General features: G+C 41.8%; 1 protein-coding gene across 2 annotated transcripts in view; it reads left to right on the plus strand.

Moving 5' to 3' along the window:
* Window positions 1-385: 385 nt before the first annotated feature.
* TM9SF4 (transmembrane 9 superfamily member 4) overlaps window positions 386-20,382 on the plus strand; it is a 51,130-nt gene continuing 31,133 nt past the window's right edge. The window contains exons 1-3 of one of the 2 annotated variants that reach the window (XM_043883465.1): window positions 552-625; window positions 9,980-10,026; window positions 18,773-18,886. In XM_043883465.1, the coding sequence (XP_043739400.1) occupies window positions 9,982-10,026; window positions 18,773-18,886 (159 nt within the window). In that variant the 5' untranslated portion in view covers window positions 552-625; window positions 9,980-9,981. Of the gene's footprint in view, window positions 626-9,979; window positions 10,027-18,772; window positions 18,887-20,382 lie in introns of both variants that reach the window. The other variant, XM_043883466.1, reaches the window with a different exon arrangement.

Raw genomic sequence — 20,382 nt, forward strand, 5'->3', positions numbered from 1 at the left:
ATGACATTTATTTAATAATATTATGTAACATTAGTTAATTGGATTCTCATCATAAACCTATAAAGGTGTTAAAATAGTCTCCTCCCCATTTCACAGATAAGAATGAGGCAAAGCAAGGTTTAAAAAAAAAAAAAAAGGATTGTACCCACATAGGGATTAGAGTCTATTGGAGAGAATACTGGATAACCAAGCAAATCATTAATTACAAATCATTCTGCTAATGGAGCTCTGGTACGGATCCCACTCAACCAAATCAAGGGGCTCAGGTAACCCTGGCAACGGATCTCCCTGCCAAGAGTAAAGATGGAGCCCACAGAACAAGCACCTTTACGCACACCGCTATTACCCACAATGCAGTGTCAGCCAGGGAAGGAGTGGGCTCTGCCAGGAGTTAACATGGCTTCCGTAGTTACACCACCCTGTCTTTTCACCTAATCAGCGACCTAACTGCCCAGACCAGGCTACCGATGAGGAGCTAAGTCTTCTTTGCGCCTCCACTCACCGCGACCACAAGAGCGACTGAAACAGGGTAGCACCTCGCGGAGGTAAACTCCGTAACCAAGGAAACACTACTTCCGCTGACGTCATTACGGCGACACGTGGATCCAAGATGGCGGCGGCGATGGTGAGTGAAGGAGACTCCGGGAGCCGGAGATGGAGCGGGCCGCTCTGGGGCACCCCAGGACTTTCTGGCATCCCATGCCTGTCTCAATCCACTTCAGGGACCCCTAGCTCAGGCCCGAGGGACATCCCTGATAGGGCTTGTCTCCCCCCGTCCCCGGCCTTTGCCCCGCACTCAGGCTTGTCAAGGCCCGAAGTTTTGGGGGAGGCTCTGGGTCGGAGGAAATGTCTCAGCTACCACCCTAGCCGGTTCCTATTCCAGTCTTGGTCTTTGCCTCCTGTGACCCCCGTTTCCCAATTTTCACTTTGCAGTCCTCACCCCTTCAAAGAGCCCCCGTTACTCCCAGTTTTGCTCCTCCCTCTCGCGTCTGTACCCTGCTTTCCCCGCCTCCCCGCCTCCCCACTGTCTTGACCAGTCCGCGGATGCGTCCTCACCTCTCCCAGCCCGAACCCTGTGTCATATCCTTTCTAGAACCCTGTCCTCACCTCTACCCTCAGTTGTCCCCACTGCGCACCTGTCTTGACTGCCAATACCCGGAAGCATGCCTTTACCCCCCTCTCCTCCCAGCCCCCGTTGTCAATCCCCAGATCCTTCTCTAATCATATCTCGTCTTCTCTCAATTCCAATTCCCTGCCTCTCTTCTAGGGATCTTTTATCCCACTGGTTGTCAAACTTTCCTGTGCATAAGACTTGGGGTGTGTGTGGGGAAGCTTGTTAAAAATGCAGTTTCCAAAGATTCTAATTCTGTTGGCCTAGGAGATGCCTAGGACTTTTATAAGCACTCTAGTGATTATGATGGAGGTGGTCTGTTGTGAAAAGCACTATACCAGTTCCGCCTGGCCCCCTCCCCTTCACTTGCCCCTACAGGGCCACACAGCTCTTTAGGATGAAGCGTTTGTGTGGATAAGGGTATGTGGATAAGCTGTACCCGGAAAGTGGGTCAGAACTTGCTGGCTTCTGGTATAGAATGCTGGAAGTAGATGGGTGAAAAACTGGCCCTTTCTTCTTCTAGAAGGTCGACTCACATTCTGCTTGTCAAGAGACCAGAACCAAAATTGAAGTCACTTAGGCCAGAGTGATTTTGTACTGTTCCTATATGTTGCTTCCTCAGCAGATAATTTCATCCTGGGAGTGCACACAAAAGACATTTGACTTAAGTAAAGGAAGATTCTTGTTTAAATTCTTTGGTATTGATTTTTTCCAAGCAAGGGTAGGTTACTGGCTGATAACAAATTCCCCTCCTCCTATTAACCAACTGATAAATTATGCTTTTTGTTTAATAAGGGATTCCTCATTTAGAACCTCAGAGGTCACCTAAAAGACTTCACAGCCTTGCCTGGTATCTGTGGTCTCAGACCACAGAAAAAAATCCCACAAGTGGTATGTTGAAACCAATTTTTTTTTTCTGGACCACTTTCAGAACAAGAATGGCATAAGAACTTAACATGAACAGGAAAAGTCACACCCTCTTTTGCCATAGGGAAGGAGTTCAGTAAAGTGGCATTTATAGCATTGCACTGGGAAATTCTTGCTCTCTTCTGAGATTTTAAGAGGTAATAAGTTAACATATTTCTGGTACACATTTATTTAATCAACAAATATTTGAGTGCCGGCTGTGTGCCAAGATCTAGGAATGTACTGGTGAGTTAGAGGGTCAAGGTCCCTATGCTTGTGGAGTTTTTCTAGCCTGAGGAGACAGTCAGTAGGTAAAATACATGAACAAGGTAATGTCAGATAGTGGTAAGTGTGAAGAGGGCAAGGTGACGTGGTAGTAATTGGGGGTTGACAGGGTGGTGCAACTGCTTTGGATTACATGGTCAGAGAAGTCTTAGAGAAAGTGACATGAGTTGAGACCTGATTAACAAGAAGGAACCAGCAATGTGGCGAATGTTCCAAGCAAAGGAGATGGCAAATATAAAGGACCAAGGTGGGAAGAGTATGTTTGAGGAACACAGAAGGCTGGAGGAGCTGAAACATGGTGAGGAGTCGGGGACAGGGGGGCAAAGAATAATACAAGATGGAATTAGAGAGAGGCAGGAAGAGCTGTGTTTCTAGAAGCATGCCTGTAATTGTGGGTTGTAGTCTACAGTTTGTAATCTGTGGATTGCATTTTGAAAGATTGTTCTGTTACAGTGCTTGCCCTTCCTACACTTTTCAGAATGTTACATTAGGGGAGCCGGCTTGTTCTCAGCCTGCAAAGAAACCATGGAAAGGCGTTTGGATTTTATTCTAAGCACAGTGGAGAGCAAAGTGATTTTGTGTTTGTTGTGTCACCTGGGAGTATCATCCTCTGCTTTCATGATGAATACTATAAACTGATTGAGGGTGTAATGTATATAGGGACCCACAAAGGCCACTTTAAAGAGGGCACATGAGCAGCTTCATGTTTGATGCAATAGTGAAAAGTCAAGGAAGCACATTTATTACCAGGGGATACTACGTGTGATGGGCTGGGTGGGCAGATAAACTTGAGCTTGGTCTGTGTGAAGCCCTTTATTATACGGAAGTTAGAACAGTCCCCGCACCCTCGTACAATAGGTTGTTTCATAACTGCTGGGGATGGAAGTGTGTGGGTCTGCTTTGGGGTGTCTGGGTTTCTGAGGCAAGTCATACAACCAAAGAGGAACCTAGCTAATAGATTCAGTGACCGTGGGAACATGCTGGCTTTTGGTTTATTCTTTTATTTTGAAAGTTAGGGTTGTGGGTGCAAGTTTCAAGTGATATTTATGGGTTTTTACCTCCCTCCCTTTCCTTAGTGATTGGTTCTTCTTCAGGGGTCAGCTGCCACCTCCCAGATCTGTGTTAGCACAGTGGGTGTTTCCTGAACTTCCCCAGCATAGGAATAGATGGCTGATGTAAACTGAAGTTCTCTGTAGTTTTCCTGCATTCCTTCTGCTCTGGATTTAGATGACCATAAAGTTACATGATGCCAAGTTTTTCTAGCTCGGTCTGAGGTGAGGAGCAGGCCCATATCTCATCCTTTATAGAACTGTTGAGCATATGGAATATGCTTTGAGGAATATTGTTTTGGTGGAACTTGGGAAGTGTCCATTGAGAACATTTGTAGACATCTCAGGAGTCTAGAAGGAGAAGGCAGTGGCACCCCACTCCAGTACTCTAGCCTGGAAAATCCCATGGATGGAGGAGCCTGGTAGGCTGCAGTCCATGGGGTCGCTAAGAGTCAGACATGACTGAGCGACTTCACTTTCACTTTTCACTTTCATGCATTAGAGAAGGAAATGGCAACCCACTCCAGTGTTCTTGCCTGGAGAATCCCAGGGACGCGGAGCCTGGTGGGCTGCCGTCTATGGGGTCGCCCAGAGTTGGACACGACTGAAGCGACTTAGCAGCAGCAGGAGTCTAGAAACCTCTGTTTGGAAAATAAAACTCTGTGTATTTCTCTCACACATTGTTCATGCTGTTTGGGGTTTTATATTTTTTCCTTTTTATTGGATTATAATTCGTATAACATAAAATTCACCCTTTTAAAGTTTGCAGTTCAGTGATTTTTAGTATTTCACAGAGTTGTGCAACCTTCACCACTGTCCATCTCCAGCATATTTTCATCACCCCATTAAAAAAATCCATTAGCAGCCACTTCCCACTCCCCCTTCCCTCCAGTCCCTGGCAACCACTAATATACTTTCTGTCTGTATAGATTTTTCTGTTCTGGACATTTCATATAAATGGGATCAAACAACATGTGGTGTTTTGTTATCTGACCTTTTTTATTTAAACAAGGCATAATGTTTTCAGAGTTCATCCATGTCATAGCATGTGTCAATATTTCATTCTTTTTTATGGTCAGATAATATATTCCATTGTGTGGATAGACCTCATTTGGTTTACCTTTTCATCTATTCATGGATTTTGGGATTGTTTCTACTTTCGGGCTGTTATGAATAATGTTGCTGTGAACATTTTGTGTGCAAGTTCTTGGGTAAACATCGGTTCTCAGTTTTCTTGGGTGTATACCTAGGAGTAGAATTGCTGGGTCAGTTCTCACTGTTCTGAGGTTGAGTTTGGTCCCGTCCAGAGGCAGGGGAATGGTCTGAATGACCTCTAGGTTCCCTTGGTCAAATGAAAGCCGTGCTAGCCAGTTCCTTCCTCCCACTGTCCCCCTCGCCCCCTGTCCCCCTGCCCCCGGGCCAGTCAGAAGCATAGGAATTGTGTTTTGTGATGGAGTCTGGATGATAGAGGCCTGGAACAGAAGGCAGGAGGCCTGGACTCTGCTAGCAGTCCTGCACGTGGCAAGTTGCTGTCTCCCCGGGGCCTCACCTGTGGATGGCCAGTGGCCCATTGAGGAAGAAGCAGCTGGGGCTTAGTCCCAGCACTGCCACTGATCTATCAGGTGGCCTGGAGCAAATTACTTTGGTGTTATTCATCTGTTTCAGCACAGGTCATATGTGAAATGAAGATTTAGACTTCAGGATTTCTAAATTCTTCAATGAAGTTTGTAAAATCCTCAATGAAATTGAAGATTCCAACTTGAGGTTGAAAATTTTGTGGCTTAGAATACTTGCATTCAGGGTGATTTTTGCTAATATGCCTATAAAATCAGATTGATTTTTTTTTTCTCCCTGATCTTAGTCCCTGTGGTCTTTCCAGGCTGCTGTCTGTTGGTTGTATTGTCTATTCTCTCCACTTGCTCCACCTGGCACATGTGTTCTGCAGGAGCCACTGTGTCCTTAGAAGCCGAGGCGCCAACACCAGTCCTTGGTACAGATGTGTATCTCTGAGAAATCCCTTTAAAGGAGTGCCCTTAATCCCCCCAGGAAGTCCAAGGAAGGCAGAGGCGGCATTAAGTTGCCTCTTGGTTTCTCTTTTACAACTTGGACAAAAGTTTCCCTTTGATCTCAGTGAAAAAGAAGCAGGTCACAGAATGTTGGAGAAGGTTGAGTTTTGATCTCTGGGCACTGGCAGGAAGGTGGGAAGGACCCAGGATGAACAGGGCCATCTGGCCATAGGCGAATGGTAGGAGCCACCTACCACCCCAGACCTGCTTTGATCCTTGAACCATTTGCTGGCACTGATAGTTCCCAAGTGGGACATGGTTTCGGACACTGGGACTTCTCGGTTCTGTCCCATTCCTCTTCATTGCTTCCTTCTCTGCTCTGTACCATGACTTCTCACCTATCCCCAAGCATTAAAACTGACAGACCTCCCAGGGTTTGAAATCGGAAGGTTTTGTGTTCAGAGGGTATACTAAATGCTACTGGCAGTTCTTAAAAAACAAAATCAAATCACAAATTGGAGCTGAATTTGTAAGCCAGTTTAGAAGGGAGTCTGGGTGCCCTGGCCAGTCACATAGTCTTTGGGCCTCAGTTTCTAATGAAGCAGATCTCATGCTATGAAGTGACAGTTTATGGGGCACATCTTCACATGGCTTTGATTGGGGTTGGGGAGCAAGGAGAAGAGTTGGGCAGGCACAGGACTTTACATTTTTTTCCAGTTGCCAATATTTAATAATTAGGAGATATTTCAGGATTTTCATTTTTTTCTTGAAAATTTGGGCCCAAATTTCCCATAAAGAACATTCCCTGTGCAGGACCCAGTCTTCCATACCTTTTGGCTTATTCCTTTTGTCACCCAGTAGGTAATTTGCATGGCCCTTCTAGGGGGTTGAATTTGTTGCCCCTGAATGAGGTGGTCTCTCTATAAAAATCTTCCTATTTTGATATGGATTCAAAAGCAATATTTAAGGTTTGTGGTAATCCCCTAGGTTACCTAACTTTGAGGGGGAAATTTCTGTTCACAAGATACATGTCAGCTGATAAACCATATGTCCATCCATTATTCCATCTAATCTTTACAAAAGCCCACTTTACAAATGAAGAAACTAAGACTTGGTCTAAGGACATGGCTAGAATCTGACACTGATTGGTTTTATGACTTCGGGCCGACTGTTTGCTTCTTTATTTATTTATTTTCTGTTTGCTTCTTTAAACCTGTTACTTAAATTTATTTTTTTATTGTGGTAAAATAGACATAAAATGTATCATTTTAACTATTTTATGTGTACACTGGCATTGCAGGTACAGTGGCATTAAATACATTCACATTATTGTGCAACCATCAGCACCATCCGTCTTCAGAACTTTTTTGTCTGGATCAGTTTTCTTATTTTTAAAATGAAGATGAGACTCTCAAAGAATTGTGATGATTAAATGAAACGTGAGATGAACACTCTGTAACTTTCCTACTCCTGGGTTTGAAGTCTTTAGGAGATGAACTATCTAAGCCTATTGCTTGCGCTGACAGAGTATTTAACAAATACCCAAGGAGGGAGGGAAGATCTGTGCATTTGTAATGTTTTATTTCTGCACTTTCTGGCCTCAAGGTCTGGGTCTGGATGTCTTCTGCTTGGTGAGGGTAGTTATTCATTTTGTCTGGACTTTCACACAGTTGGTTGTTCTCTACCCCCAAAGAACACTTTTGAGTCTTTTTTGCATGTCTCTGCCCAAGTTACTCAGTTTTTATGGGCTCTGAAATAAAGGCTACATTTTCAGTCTCCTGTGGCTAATTTTGATTCTGGGTTTGTTTGTTTTTCTTCCTGAGGTCTTTAGCTCCATGGAGGCTGCTTGGTAAGTGGTCTTTGGCTGTCATTAGCTTTCATTGAAGTATGGTTGAATTCTTAGGGAGCTTTAACTGATTAGGTAATTGATTTCAGCTAACTGTTGGCAAACTGTGCCCAAAGTCTTTTTCTTTCTTCTTCCCCACCCCCACAAATCTGGGGAGCAGTTACTGAATGATCTTTAAATGATGATTATATCTTTGAAAAGGAAAAAAGAATCTAGCTTACTCTTAAGGGAAGGTGCCGCTTTTGCAGCAGGAAAGGCATGGAATAGGAACCTGGAATGCTGTTCAGATTGGCCACACTCTATACTCAGATGCTGTTTATGGGAAAGAAGACAGCAAGGCAGAGGGCTCCAGAAAACAAAAGGTTAACTTCTGGCCACAGAGAATATGAGTGAATGAAAAATTTTCAGTTCTCAGGGGAAACTTCCTATTTTCTTTGGAAGAAGTTAATTGTTCATACCTTTCAAACTGGGTGGTGCAGAGTTGGGTGGGGGGTGAAGGGTACTTTTGGGTCCTAATAGTTCTTCATTTGGCTATTGTTTGGGAGAAGTTTTTCTATGTGCCCAACCCCCAAGAATAAAATAGATAGGGAGGGCAAGACCTTGATTCTTAGGTCTCTTGAGCTTTATAACTTTCCTAGTCACCCGTATCTGCCAGAGATGGAGTGTTAGGTTACAACACAAAGGTTTCTAGATTACCATCACCTTGTTCCTTGACATCCTGCCTCTGCAGTGTTGTGACTTGGAAACCAAGTAAAGCGAGTAACATTGAATGGACTGGTTCACCTCTCCTAGGACTCCCACTCTGTTCATGGGTCTGAACATGCAGTAGATGTTTGCTAAATACTTAACTGACTTTTCAGACAGTCTCACGTGAGAGTTTCTGGTGATCAATTAAAAATTAAAGGAAGATATAAAGGGATTTCGCAAGAAGCAGGTACTTTGCTTCTTCCTGATTTCCTTACAGAAATGAAATACGCATCAGACATCCTCTATCAGCCTGTCAAGGGCTACAGAGGTAATTAAGTCAAATAATCACAAAAAGTTGAAATGGGATCCAGTCCAGAGTTCTTTAATCAAGGGCCTGTGAACTTCTAGGTCTTTGATCTCCTTGGATTCATGTGTCATATTCTGCATTTTGGAGTGTTTTTCCTGGGAGCAGTTTCTGTAACTTTTTAGGATTCTCAGAGGGATTTGCAACACTTTCCCAAGATTAAGAATGACTGATCTAATCTGGTTCAGATCACACACCTGGCTCCAGAATCTCCGCGGCATCATTCTTACCTTATAGCTCCCATTTTCTGCCCATCTTCAGGGGAACTTGCCCAAATGCTTTCAGAGGAAACCTTCCCCTTCCTAAAATATCAGTGTATTTATTTTGAATATAGGTTATCCATATACATGGGAAAAAGCATAAACGTTACAAATGAAAAGAAAGTCACTCAGCTATCCCCTATCCATTCATCAGGTGTACTCTGATTTTTTTTTTTTTTAACATTTCTCCAGAACATTTTTATGTACATAAAACATCTACTTTAAAAAAAAAAAACAACTACTTAAAATAATATGCTTTTAAAAAAGTAGATGTTTTACATACATAAAAATATTTTTTTGCTACCTTTTCTGTCTAGGTCTATGATCCATTTTATTAATTTTTGTACATGATGTCAGGTTCCTTTTGGACATGGCTCCAAAATTATGCAAGCACCATTTGTTGAAGAGACTGCCCTTTCCCTATTAAATTGCCTTGGCAACTTTGTTAAAAAGTCAGTTTACTGTAAATGCAAAGATTTATCTCCAGACTTTTAATTTGGTCCATTGGCCTCTTATGCTTATCCTTATCACACTGTCTTAATTACTGTAGCTTTATAATTGCTTAGAAATCGGTAGTATAAATCTTTAGTTTTGTTCTTTTTAAAAGTTATTTTGGATATTTTGGGTCCTTTGTGTTTCCAGGTAAACTTAAGGATCAGCTTGTCAGTTTCAATAAAAAAGCCTGCTGGGATTTTGATAGGGATTGCACTGAATCTGTAGGTTAGTTTGGGGAGAATTACCATCCTAATGGCAATTAAGATGTACTGAGTCTTCCATTTCAGTATGGAATGTCTCTCCAATTATTTAGATATTTTTCATTTTTCTTAGCAATGTTTTATAATTGTCAGGATACAAGTCCGTTTTAAAAGCTTATTCCTAAATACTTTGTTCTTTTTGAAGCTACTGTAGATGAAACTGTTTTCTTTTCTTTTTTTTTTTTTTGAAACTGTTTTCTTAATTTTATTTCTGGGTTGTTTGTTACTAGTATGTAAAAATACAAGTAATTTTTATGTATTGATATTGTAGTCTGTGACCTCGTCCAACCTTTTTATTAGTTGTAGTAGTTTTGTGGATTCCTTAGGATTTTCTTGATACAGGATATGTGATCTACAAATAAAAGGACTTTTTTCTTTTTAATCTGGATGACTTTATTTTTAGCTTAGAGTGTATTATTTGCATTTATAGAGCAATGCTGACTAGAAATGACAAAAGTGGACATCCTTGCCTTGTTCCTCATCTTAGGAGGAAGCATTCAGTCTTTCATCATCAAGTATGATGTTGGCTGTGGGTTTTTCAAAGCTACCATTTATCTGATTGAGGAAGTTCTTTTTTATTCCTAGTTTGTTTAGAGTTTTTATCATGAATATGTGTTGGACTTCATCAAGTGCATTTTCTGCATTAATTGTGATGATTGTATAGTTTTTGTTTTTTATTTATATGATGTATTACATTATTTGATTTTCAGATATGAAGCCAACATTGCATTCCTGGGCTAGAACCCGCTTGGCCATGGTGTGTAAACCTTTTTCTGTATTGTTTGATTCAGTTTCCTAATGTTTTGTTAAGGATTTTTCCATTTGTGTTCCTGAGGAATATCTGTCTGTAGTTTCCTTTTCTTGTGATATCTTCCACTTTGGTACATTCTTTTTAAAAATTTATTTAGACAAATGAGATTATAGTATACATTGATGTGCATCTTTATTTTCTACTTAATAATTTATGTTGGCAGTCTTTAAGTAATAATCCTACCTCCCACTTAAGTGTATATTGTGCCAAATGTATCTATATCTAGTGAATACAGATTTTTTTAAACTTTTTGACCCTGATAGGTAAAAAAGATGTCATTATTTTCATTCGCAGTTTTTAGATTCTGAATGATGTTGAGCAGCATCTTGTGTCTGACCGTTTGGACCTTTTTCTCTTTAACTGCCCATTCTTATTCTTTTGGGTTATGTGTCCTTTATTGGTTTGTAAGAGTTCTTGGTGTATTGAACAAATTAGTCCTTTGTCAGGGGTGTGCGAAATATTTTTATTCAAATTGTCCTTTCTCTTTTTACAATGATTTTTTTTTTTTTTCATTTTCTTCCTTTCTGTGTATTCTCTTTCTCAATAGCTTCTGGATTTTGTTTTCTTCTTAGAATACTTTTAATATCAAGATTGTGTTAAAGTATATCTATATTTTCCTCTAATATTTCTCCTGTTTCAATTTGTACATTTCTTTCCTGTCTTCTTCAGTGCCAAGCAGGTTGGATAGCTCTGTATTAAAAATTTAGTAAAATTAGTCTGCCTTCATTATTTTTCTTTTCAAAATAATCCTGAAGTAACAGATAAGTGTGAAAGTGACTACAGTGATTTGGTTATTAGTAGAAAAGCATTGAATTGGGGGAGGGACAAGGAAGGCATAGTATTGGAGAAGAAAAGAAATTAGAGGAGGGTAAAAGGGAGACAAAAAGCAATTAATCCGTGGCATCAAGTTCTTCTTTGGACACCTCTAATCATGACCTAAAATTATCTCTGAGCATGGCTCCCACAGTGGGGACAAGCTTCTGATCACCCAGCTCTGCTGGGTTTGGTAGAGCTGGACCTTCTTTACCCTGCAGATAACTTGCTGTGTGACCACATCACTTCTCCTCTCTGGCCTCCTGGATTGTGTGACCCCCTAGGGACTTCCCCTGGGGCTCAGATGGTAAAGAGTCTGCCCACAATGCGGGAGACCCAGGTTTGATCCCTGGGTTGGGAAGATCCCTTGGAGAAGGAAATGACAACCCACTCCAGTATTCTTGCATAGAGTATTCCATGGACAGAGGAGCCTGGCGGGCTATAGTCCATAGAGTCACAAACAGCTGGACACAACTACACTTTCAGGTTCTTCAAAAGATGTCTTTAAGGAATCCAACTCGGGGTGGAACTTTGCCTTGCTTTGTTCTGCCTTTAGGCTGCTTGGGTTGATGAAACATCCCATAGTTTCAAAGGAATCATGAATTTCTTAAGTTTCCTGGGAGCTCACAGGACTTCTGATTCAGTTTCCTCACTAGGGTAGGGCTATCACCTTCCTCCTCCTTCCTTGTCACCTGCTTCTCTCTGTTTAGCTCTGGTTATGGCCTTTTCCTTAGCTAGGTAACTCTCTTGTTGGAAGTTTCCTTAGAATGAGCATACGTCTTCCTCCTTGCAGTGTGCTCATTGGTCCTGCCTTCCAGTGCAACCCAGCGCAAAGCCTCTGCCTTATCCAGCACACTTAATGTGTACTGTACTTGGTCCTTCCTACCATCATCACTGTAGCACCCTGCCATGAGCTTAGTATTAGTTTCCTAGTTTCTTATTACAAATCAGAAACCTGAGACTCAGAGTTTAAAAAACTTGCCCAAAGTCATACAGCTAGGGCGTGATGGGTCAGGACTTGAATTCATATCTGTATGACCCCCAGAGCCTATGCTTTTTCCACTACACCCATGGTTCTCAATGTGTGGTCCCAAGACAAGACCAGCAGTTCCAGCATCTCCTGGGAACTTATTAGAAGAGCAGATTCTCAGGCCCTGCTCCAGAACTACCAAAGAAGACATCCTGGGTTAGACCCAGGAATCAGCTTTAATAATCTAATCCCTCCTGGTGATTTCCTTGCCTGCTCAAGTTTCAGAACCACTGCCTACCGTTTCTGCTCCCCCACCTGGCTGCTGCTTACTGTTCACATCTGATCAAGAATTTATAGGTGACTTCACTTATCCTTGTTAGTTGTCAAATCTAGGGCTGGACATTACAGTGTCTCTGGAGCAGAAATGTGCTGCACACACATACACCCTCCTGCCAAACACATACAAGCACTCGGTTACCAGAGTAATCTTTACAACTGCAGATATTCCTTTTCTCCTTAAAGTTCTTCAGAGTCTCCGCAGTGCATGAAGGACAAAGCCCAAACTTCTCAGTGTGGCTTTTGTGTGATGTATCCCTTACGTACCTTCCAGCCTCCTGTCTGCACAGACCTATTCATGCTTGCTACTCACAGGATGATCCGTGAACTAGAAGTGTTGTCATCACCTGTGAGTTTATAAGAAATACAGAATCTCCAGCCCTACCTTTAGGCCTGCTGAATCAGACTTTGCAGTTCCTAACAAGCCGTCTAGGTGATCTATATGCACGTTAAAGTTCCACCTCACCTGCCAAAAACTCCTTATGGTTGCCCCCAGGCCTTTGTGTCTGTGTTTCACTCTTTATGGAGCACTTCCCCCTTCCCTCTCCTTGCCCTTGGAGTAGACTTCTTAGATTGACACCCCACCCCTCCAAGACTGGGCGGGCTTGTAGCTGCTCTTGTGTACTCCTAAGCCTCTTAGCTGCTAGGATAAGAGACTAGACCCTCCATAGCAACTGGGACCTAGCATTGCAATTGGCTGATGACTTATCTGTCCCCCAGCTGGCTCATGGGGGTGCATTCTGTGAGGCTGGCATAGTGCCTGACATATAGTAGGTGCTCAGTGTAGTAAACTGATTTCTGTTCTGGTTAGAGCATGGACCTTGGAGAGAGACTGCTTTCATCTCTGACATGAGAACAATAAGAGTCTCTGCCTCATATGGTTGTTGTGAAGATTAATTGCATTGTTGCATGAAAAGAACCTAAAACTGTGCCTGGCACATGGTCAGTGTCCAGCAAATGTTAGCTGACATTGTTATCACTATCATCATTACATGTGCATCATCTTATAATGCAGCTCACCTTCCTGAAAAGAGCATACTGTTTCTCTACATTCTGATCTTGAGCAAGTTATGTAATCTCTGGGTCTCAGGTTAACCCACAGTCATCTGGGAAATGGTGATAGAAATCCCCAGGTAGTTGTAGTTGTGAGAATGGTGTGAATCAGTGTTTGTAAACTGCTTAGCCCAAAGCGGGGATTTGGCACCTGGAAGAGGCTGCACCACAGTGCCTTGTACTTACTTCTAGGCGCTCAGTGACTCTGTGACTTCTTGTTACTTTTTAATGTTGTTTTCTGCCAAGGTGAGTATTTTCCATCTTTTTGTTTGTTTGGTTTTTGTGTGTGTGCTTGCTCCGTTGGTTTGAGATTTTGGAATAAAAGTATATTGAAGTCTTTTAGGATTTGCTTTTCATTCTTCTGCAACCTGAGGTCTCATGGAGCCCTTCGGTTCCCATGGGCAGTGTCTCTCTGCTAAGATTAGAGGACTCTGTTACAGAAGAACTGGAGTAACTTCTTAGATTTAATTGGCTTGATAGCCATAAAAGATTGTAATCATCTGCCCTGGCCTCAATGAACAGTTATCAGATAAGGCAAGTCTAGTGTTGCGCTTCCTAGGAAGGGAAATTTAGAACACACACACATATATATATTTCTTTAAATTTTATTGAAGTATAGTTGATTTACAGTGTTGTATTAATTTCTGCTATACAGCAAGGTGATTCAGTTATACATATATATTCTTTTTCATTATAGTTTATCACAGATTATTGAATATAGTTTCCTGTGTGGTACAGTGGGAAACTCCCAACCCTTTCTTCCCTCTTCCTCATTGGCAACTACAAATCTGTTCTCTGTATCTGCGAGTCTGTTTCTGTTTTGTAGATATGTTCGTTCACTTGTGTCATATTTTAGATTCCACTTGTAACTAATATATTTGTCTTTCTCTTTCTGACTTACTTCGCTTAGTGTGATAAACTCTAGGCCCATCCATGTTGCTGCAAATGGCATTATTTCATTTTTATGGCTGAGTAATATTCCATTGTGTGTGTGTGTGTGTGTATACATGTGTACATGTACCACATCTTCTTTATCCATTCATCTGTCAATAGACACTTAAAGTTGTTTCCATGTCTTGACCATTGTAAATGGTGCTGCTGTCAATATAGGGGTGAATGGATCTTTTTGAATTACAGTTTTTTTCTGGATATATATCTAGGAGTGGGATTGCTGGATCATAAGGAAACTATTTTTAGTTTTTTGAGGAACCTTCATACTGTTTCCCATAGTGAGTGCACGAGTTTTCATTCCCACCACCACCAGCACTGTAGGAGGTAGAACACATATATTTTTGATTAGCAAGAAATAATGATGTTAACTGTGGGCTTTTCATATATGGCCTTTATTGTATTGAGGGAAATTCCTTTTATGGGCTTCCTTGGTGGTTCAGACAGTAAAGAATCCACTTGCAATGTGGGAGCCCTGGGTTTGGTCCCTGGGTTGGGAAGAGCCCCTGGAGGAGAGCATGGCAACCTACTCCAGTATTCTTGCCTGGAGAATTCCATGGATAGAGGAGCCTGGTGGGCTATGGTCCATGTGGTTGCAAAGAGTCAGTTATACCTTTTTTTTTTAACTTTGAGAATTTAAATCATGAATGGATGTTGAAATTTGTTAAATGCTTTTTCTGAGTCTGTTGAAAAGTTTGTGTCTTTTTTCTCTTGTTAATGTAGTTTTATCACATTGATTAACTTACATTTGTTGAACCATCCTTATATAATGGGAGTAAATCCCACTTGATCTTGGTGTACGCTACTTTTAGTGAGGTGTTAGATCCAATTTGCTGGTATGTGGTTGAGGATTTTTACATCTGTGTTCATCCAGTATACTAACCTATAGCCTATAGTTAGTTTTCTTGTGGTGTCTTTGTCTGCTTTTGGTATGAGGGTGCTTCTCACCTTAAGAGTTTGGAAGTGTTCCTCTTGTATTTTTGGAAGAGTTTAAAGATTAGTATTAACTCTTCTTTCAGTGGTTGTTAGAATTTGCCTTTAAAGCCATCTAGTCCTGTACTTTTCTTTGCTGGGAGATTTTTGATTACTGATTCAGTCTCCGTTTTATTCAATTTATTAACCTATAAACGTTCACCATAGAACTTTATGCTTGTTATTTCTTAAGCTTCTGTTGTAAGGTCTCCTCTTCCATTTCTGATTTTGAGTTTTTTTCTCCTTAGTGTTGCTAAGGGTTTGTCAATATTATCTTTTAAAAAAATCAACACAGTTCTGTTATTTTTTTCCTATTTTTAAAAATTCTCTTTTTAATTTATTTCTACTCTAATCTTACTCCCTTACTTCTTCTAACTTGGGCTTAGTTTGTTCTTTTCCTGGTTCCTTGAGGTGTAAAGCTGGTTTGTTTTTTAATCCATTCAGCCACTCTGTGCCTTTTGATTCAGAATTTAATCCATTTACTCTTCAGGTTAGTCTAATGTGCATCATGATTGAGAACCACTATCTTAGATGTACACATAGGGTATAGACATAATAGATATCTTGGAGAGTCTCAAAGTAGGTCCTTGGATGGGTGGGAGGTACCACAACTCCTTAAATTTAAGGATTTGAAAAAAATCAGTTATCAAGGGGATATAGCTAAGATTAAGAACCATAGTATTCAACCTCTATGTGAATGAGTGATTTTATGTTTTTATAGATCAGAGGTTGCTTGATGCTTATTATTAGCTTGTTTGATAAGGGTTTATTGAGTATTCACATCAAAGAAAGCCAGACAAGTGAGTCATGTAGGTGGAGAGATAGCAGATACTTAAACCATAATGCAGCATGAAAAGTGCTAATAGTAGTGTGTTAAACAAGTACAGATTTAAATATTTGTCAAGTAACTTAAGTAGCCATCTTTGAACATACATAGATATGAAAGTTGTATTGGGTGGTTTCCAATTTCTTGCCTTTAGTGTTGTCATAGAGATATTCACAAAGAGCCTTAAAAAATAAGGAAAGAAGAGAATAATTCCTCCTGTGGAAATCTGAGTTGTTCTTGAAGGAAGAAACATTACCTACACAGGACCTCCGAGTGTAGGTAGGACTTGAATACGGTGAGAGCAAGTGTCAGAAACAACCTGAGCAAAGCCCTTGAAGGCAGCCTCACTTGGGCAAGCCTGCTCACCAAAGACAGGGGCGACCACAGGGTCTTCCTGAAGGCTTAGAAAGAAAAAGTGGGAGTTGCTGATGGAAAAACATCTTGGAGCCAGCAGGTGGAGTTCCTCCCATACCAAGCTAGAATTGGCTCTAACCTGGGTGTTCGGAACAGTGTTTTCTTTTGCCTAATTTATTTCATTATTTTTCTTAATTGGTATAAATTTGTATAATGCCCTAAGAAAAACTGGAAAATACAGATATGTTGTGCTTAGTCACTCAGTTATGTCCAACTCTTTGCTACCCCGTGGACTGTAGCCCTCCAGGCTCCTCTGTCCATGGGGATTCTCCTGTCAAGAATACTGGAATGGGTTGCCATGCCCTCCTCCAGGGCATCTTCCCAACCCAGGGATCAAACCTAGGTCTTCTGCTTTGCAGGCGGACTCTTTCCATATGAGCCATCAGGGAAGCCCAATTACAGATATACAAAAAAGGAAAACATTGCCTCATTTTCTCAAACATAACTTTAAAAAGAGGAGCAGATCTTGCTGAGCAGGGTTCTATTCCCTAATTTTTCTACTTAAATCTAAAGCTCAAATATTCCTACTGAAAAAATACATCATCCTATTTAATGACTACATAAAAGGATAGGTGGATACCCCATAATTTGACCCATTCCACTAATATTGGATATTTTACTGTTGTAAGTTATGAACTACTTCACTATTTCAAATAATCCTGTGGTGAACATTCTTTTATGTACATTTTGGCATATTTTTCTGAACATATCTAGAAGTATTGGGCGGTCCAAGAAGTTTGTTTGAGTTTCCTGTAGGAGCAGGGTCAAAGAGTGTGCAATTCTGTGGGGCTTTTGTTACAGAGTATCAGATTGCCCCCCCAAAAGTGTTTCAGTTTATAACTCCTCCAGCCATATGAGAATATCAAAGCAGTGGCATTTTAATAGCTAAAATTAATAATATCATCTTGGTATGGTCATTAATTCTAAACCAAATTTCTGAATTGCTCTTGGTTGCAAAAATATTAAGAATCTGGCATATTATGGAAATCATCCTTTGCCATGTTTCATCTGTTGATCCTTCTAAGATAAATTGTTTTGTGGTTTGTTGGTGGTATCTGGATTACCTGTTTTCTGCATCATTTAAAAAAATTTAGAGTTAGCTTATTATTCTTAAGTGACTTTTGGATGACAGTTTATATGCCACTAGTAGTACAGGATTTGTCTTTCTTGCATTTTATTAACTGGAATTCGGGTTCAGAGAGGAATTAGAGGAAAAGAAAGGACAGAATTTATTTCTCTCACACAAAAGCACGCACAATCTAAGGACTGCCCTGTGAGGCCTAGCAAAGAGAGAGAGCCAGAATCTCCTGATGACTGTTCAAGCGGAGGAAGTCCTCCACTTGAGGGAGAGGAGGTTGGATGCTGGTAAGTAGCCCATAGTCAGTAGGCTTTCTGTCACAGAAAGAAAGAATAAAAGTCTGTTGCTGTTGTATCAAGGCAGGCCCATACTTCTGAATGCTTCCCTTTGTACGTGCATAGGATGTCTCCAGAGGGATTTTCAAGGAACTGGTGCTGGCAGTTGTCTATGGGGAGCTGAAGAAGGAGGAAGATTTGTTTTTCATGGTTGCACCCATTTTTACTGTTTGAATTATTTACTCTGTATGTTTTACTTCTTCAAAATGTTTTAAAATCTAGTTATTTAAAAAAAAAACTCTCTACCCATGGTTATGCAATATGTTAACAGTAGAGGAGACTGGGTGAGGAGGCCATTTAGACAGCTAGTCAGTGGGGGCTTCTCTGAAGATTTGAGAGAGGCCGGAATGAAATAAGGGATCAGACATGAGCCAGGCAGGCATCTGCGGGAAGGACATTCTGGAGGAGGGAACAGTGAAGGTGATGGCCTGGAGGGTGCAGAAGGGCTCGCTGTCAGGAAACAGTAAGAAGGCCAATGTAGCTGGAGTTGAGGTGGAATATGGGAGGTGGTGGGGTCAGGACAATTTTGGAGATGGCTTGTAGAAAAGTACATTGGTAAATACGCGCTTCCTGACAACGGGAGCCCATTGCTGTGTAGAGAAGCAGAATTAACAGGACGCTGTGAGCTTTGTTTCCCATCGGCCTGTGGGACAGTGATACACATGAAACAGTAAAAGGAACATTGCTACAGAAGAGGGGAGCCCTGGCTCCTGTATTAGTTTGCCCTGATGTTAATTACCGGGCTCAGTTTGTGGCTCATTTCAGGAAATGCAGAATCAGTGCCTTGTATCACTTTGGGGGGCATTTGGATGGCAGCTCTTAGGGGAGGTGCTCAGGCTTCTCCGAGTGGAGGTAAGATGGGTCACTTATAGCAGACATGACGGTGCTGCAAAGGGTTGTTCACTTCTTTCCCCTGGTCTGACTGCTGTCTCTCTTCTTCTAAGCAGGATTGGTTGCCGTGGTCCCTACTGCTTCTCTCGCTCACATGTGACACAGGGGCCTTCTATGTTCCTGGGGTCGCACCAATCAACTTCCACCAGAACGACCCTGTTGAGATCAAGGTAAGTGCGTTCCGGGTCTGTAGGAGCCTCTGTGCTGGGCCAGAGGACCTGGCTTCAGGAGCGCAGAGAGCGGTCCTGTTCCTCCTGTGGTTGCAGAGATCACAGACCAGTCAGCCTGAGAGCAAGACAGTTCCCGGCTCGGAGCTGGAAGTAGTCCGCCCCCACCCCCACCCCCCAGGGCCCCGCAGTTCCAGGATCTCCTGCTCTCCATCTCCCTCTGGGTCTCTCTGCATGTCTGCCTGTATGAGTGCATTCTCTCTCTGTGTTCCTCTTTCTCTTTGTTTCTGACTCTGGCTCTATTTCTGGTTCTTTCTGTGTCTTTGTTTCTCTATTTTCACTTTCACAGGTGTCTCCATGTCTTTCTCCTACACTCACTTCTGGGTCTGTCTCTATCTCTTTCTGTGTCTCTGTCTCTTTACCTGCCTCCTCCTCAGTGATGTTTCTGCCTCCCTTTTTGGGCTGTTCCATCCTCCTCTTGGGCTTCCCAGGTGGTACAGTGGTAAAGAATCTGCCTGCCAAGCAGGAGACCTGAGTTCGATCCTTGGGTCAGGAAAATCCCCTGGAGAAGGAAATGGCAACCCACTCCAGCATTCTTGCCTGGAAAATCCCATGGACAGAGGAGCCTGGCAGGCTACAGTCCATGCAGTCGCAAGGAGTTGGACGCGACTGAGCACACATGCACGCACATCCTCCTCTCTGTCACCAGCTTTCTCTGCATAATTCATATCATCTGTGTGTACACAGCCTATTATGGATTCTGTTTTTTCAGTTTTAGCTTCTGCCAAGATTGTGTGGTTTAGTATTTCTTAACTATGCACTGCATATCTGAGTGGTGGTATATGAGATGATTTTAAGTTGCTCACAAATATATTTTAACAACTGTTTTCTTTTAATTATACTAGAAAATACAGCCATTACTTCAGCTCGTGATTTCGTGACTATCAGTGTTGGTTTTCCATTTTTAATAGGGATAAAATGTTTGCTTCTTAAATGAGTGTATTTATCTAAAAATGAATCATACCCAAGCAAATAGTAGAATAAATGTTAGGTAGATAGGGCAAGTCAGTACATGAATGATTAGGGTTTGGAAAGCATTGTCCTAAACCAGAGTCCAGGCCACCTCACTTCTTCAGCCTAGGTGCCCACTTCTGTGTTAGTCACTTATGACACGGATTATGGGAGAGTCATTTTAAAATATGGTTGATCAGGGGCAGTGGACAGGCTGACACCTTGGTTAATGTCTCTTATAACGTCAGACTCAGAGTGGCATTCTCAAAGCCCCAGATAGGGCAGGGGGTTGATGGTAGACCTTTTTGTATTCAGTTTTCCCCAGAATCAAACTCTAAGGTGGAGATTTGCTACATGAGATTTATTGACTAGACACTCAGGGTCGGCACTTGGGAGGGAATGAGGGAAGCAGGACTGAGCAGAGGGAGACCTTGAACTGTTTTACAGCAGAGTCCCTTGGAAAACTGGCACTGCAGTGGCTGGCCCTG

Source organism: Cervus elaphus, chromosome 23 (genome assembly GCF_910594005.1).
Source record: "Cervus elaphus chromosome 23, mCerEla1.1, whole genome shotgun sequence".
NCBI classification, from domain to species: Eukaryota; Metazoa; Chordata; class Mammalia; order Artiodactyla; family Cervidae; genus Cervus; species Cervus elaphus.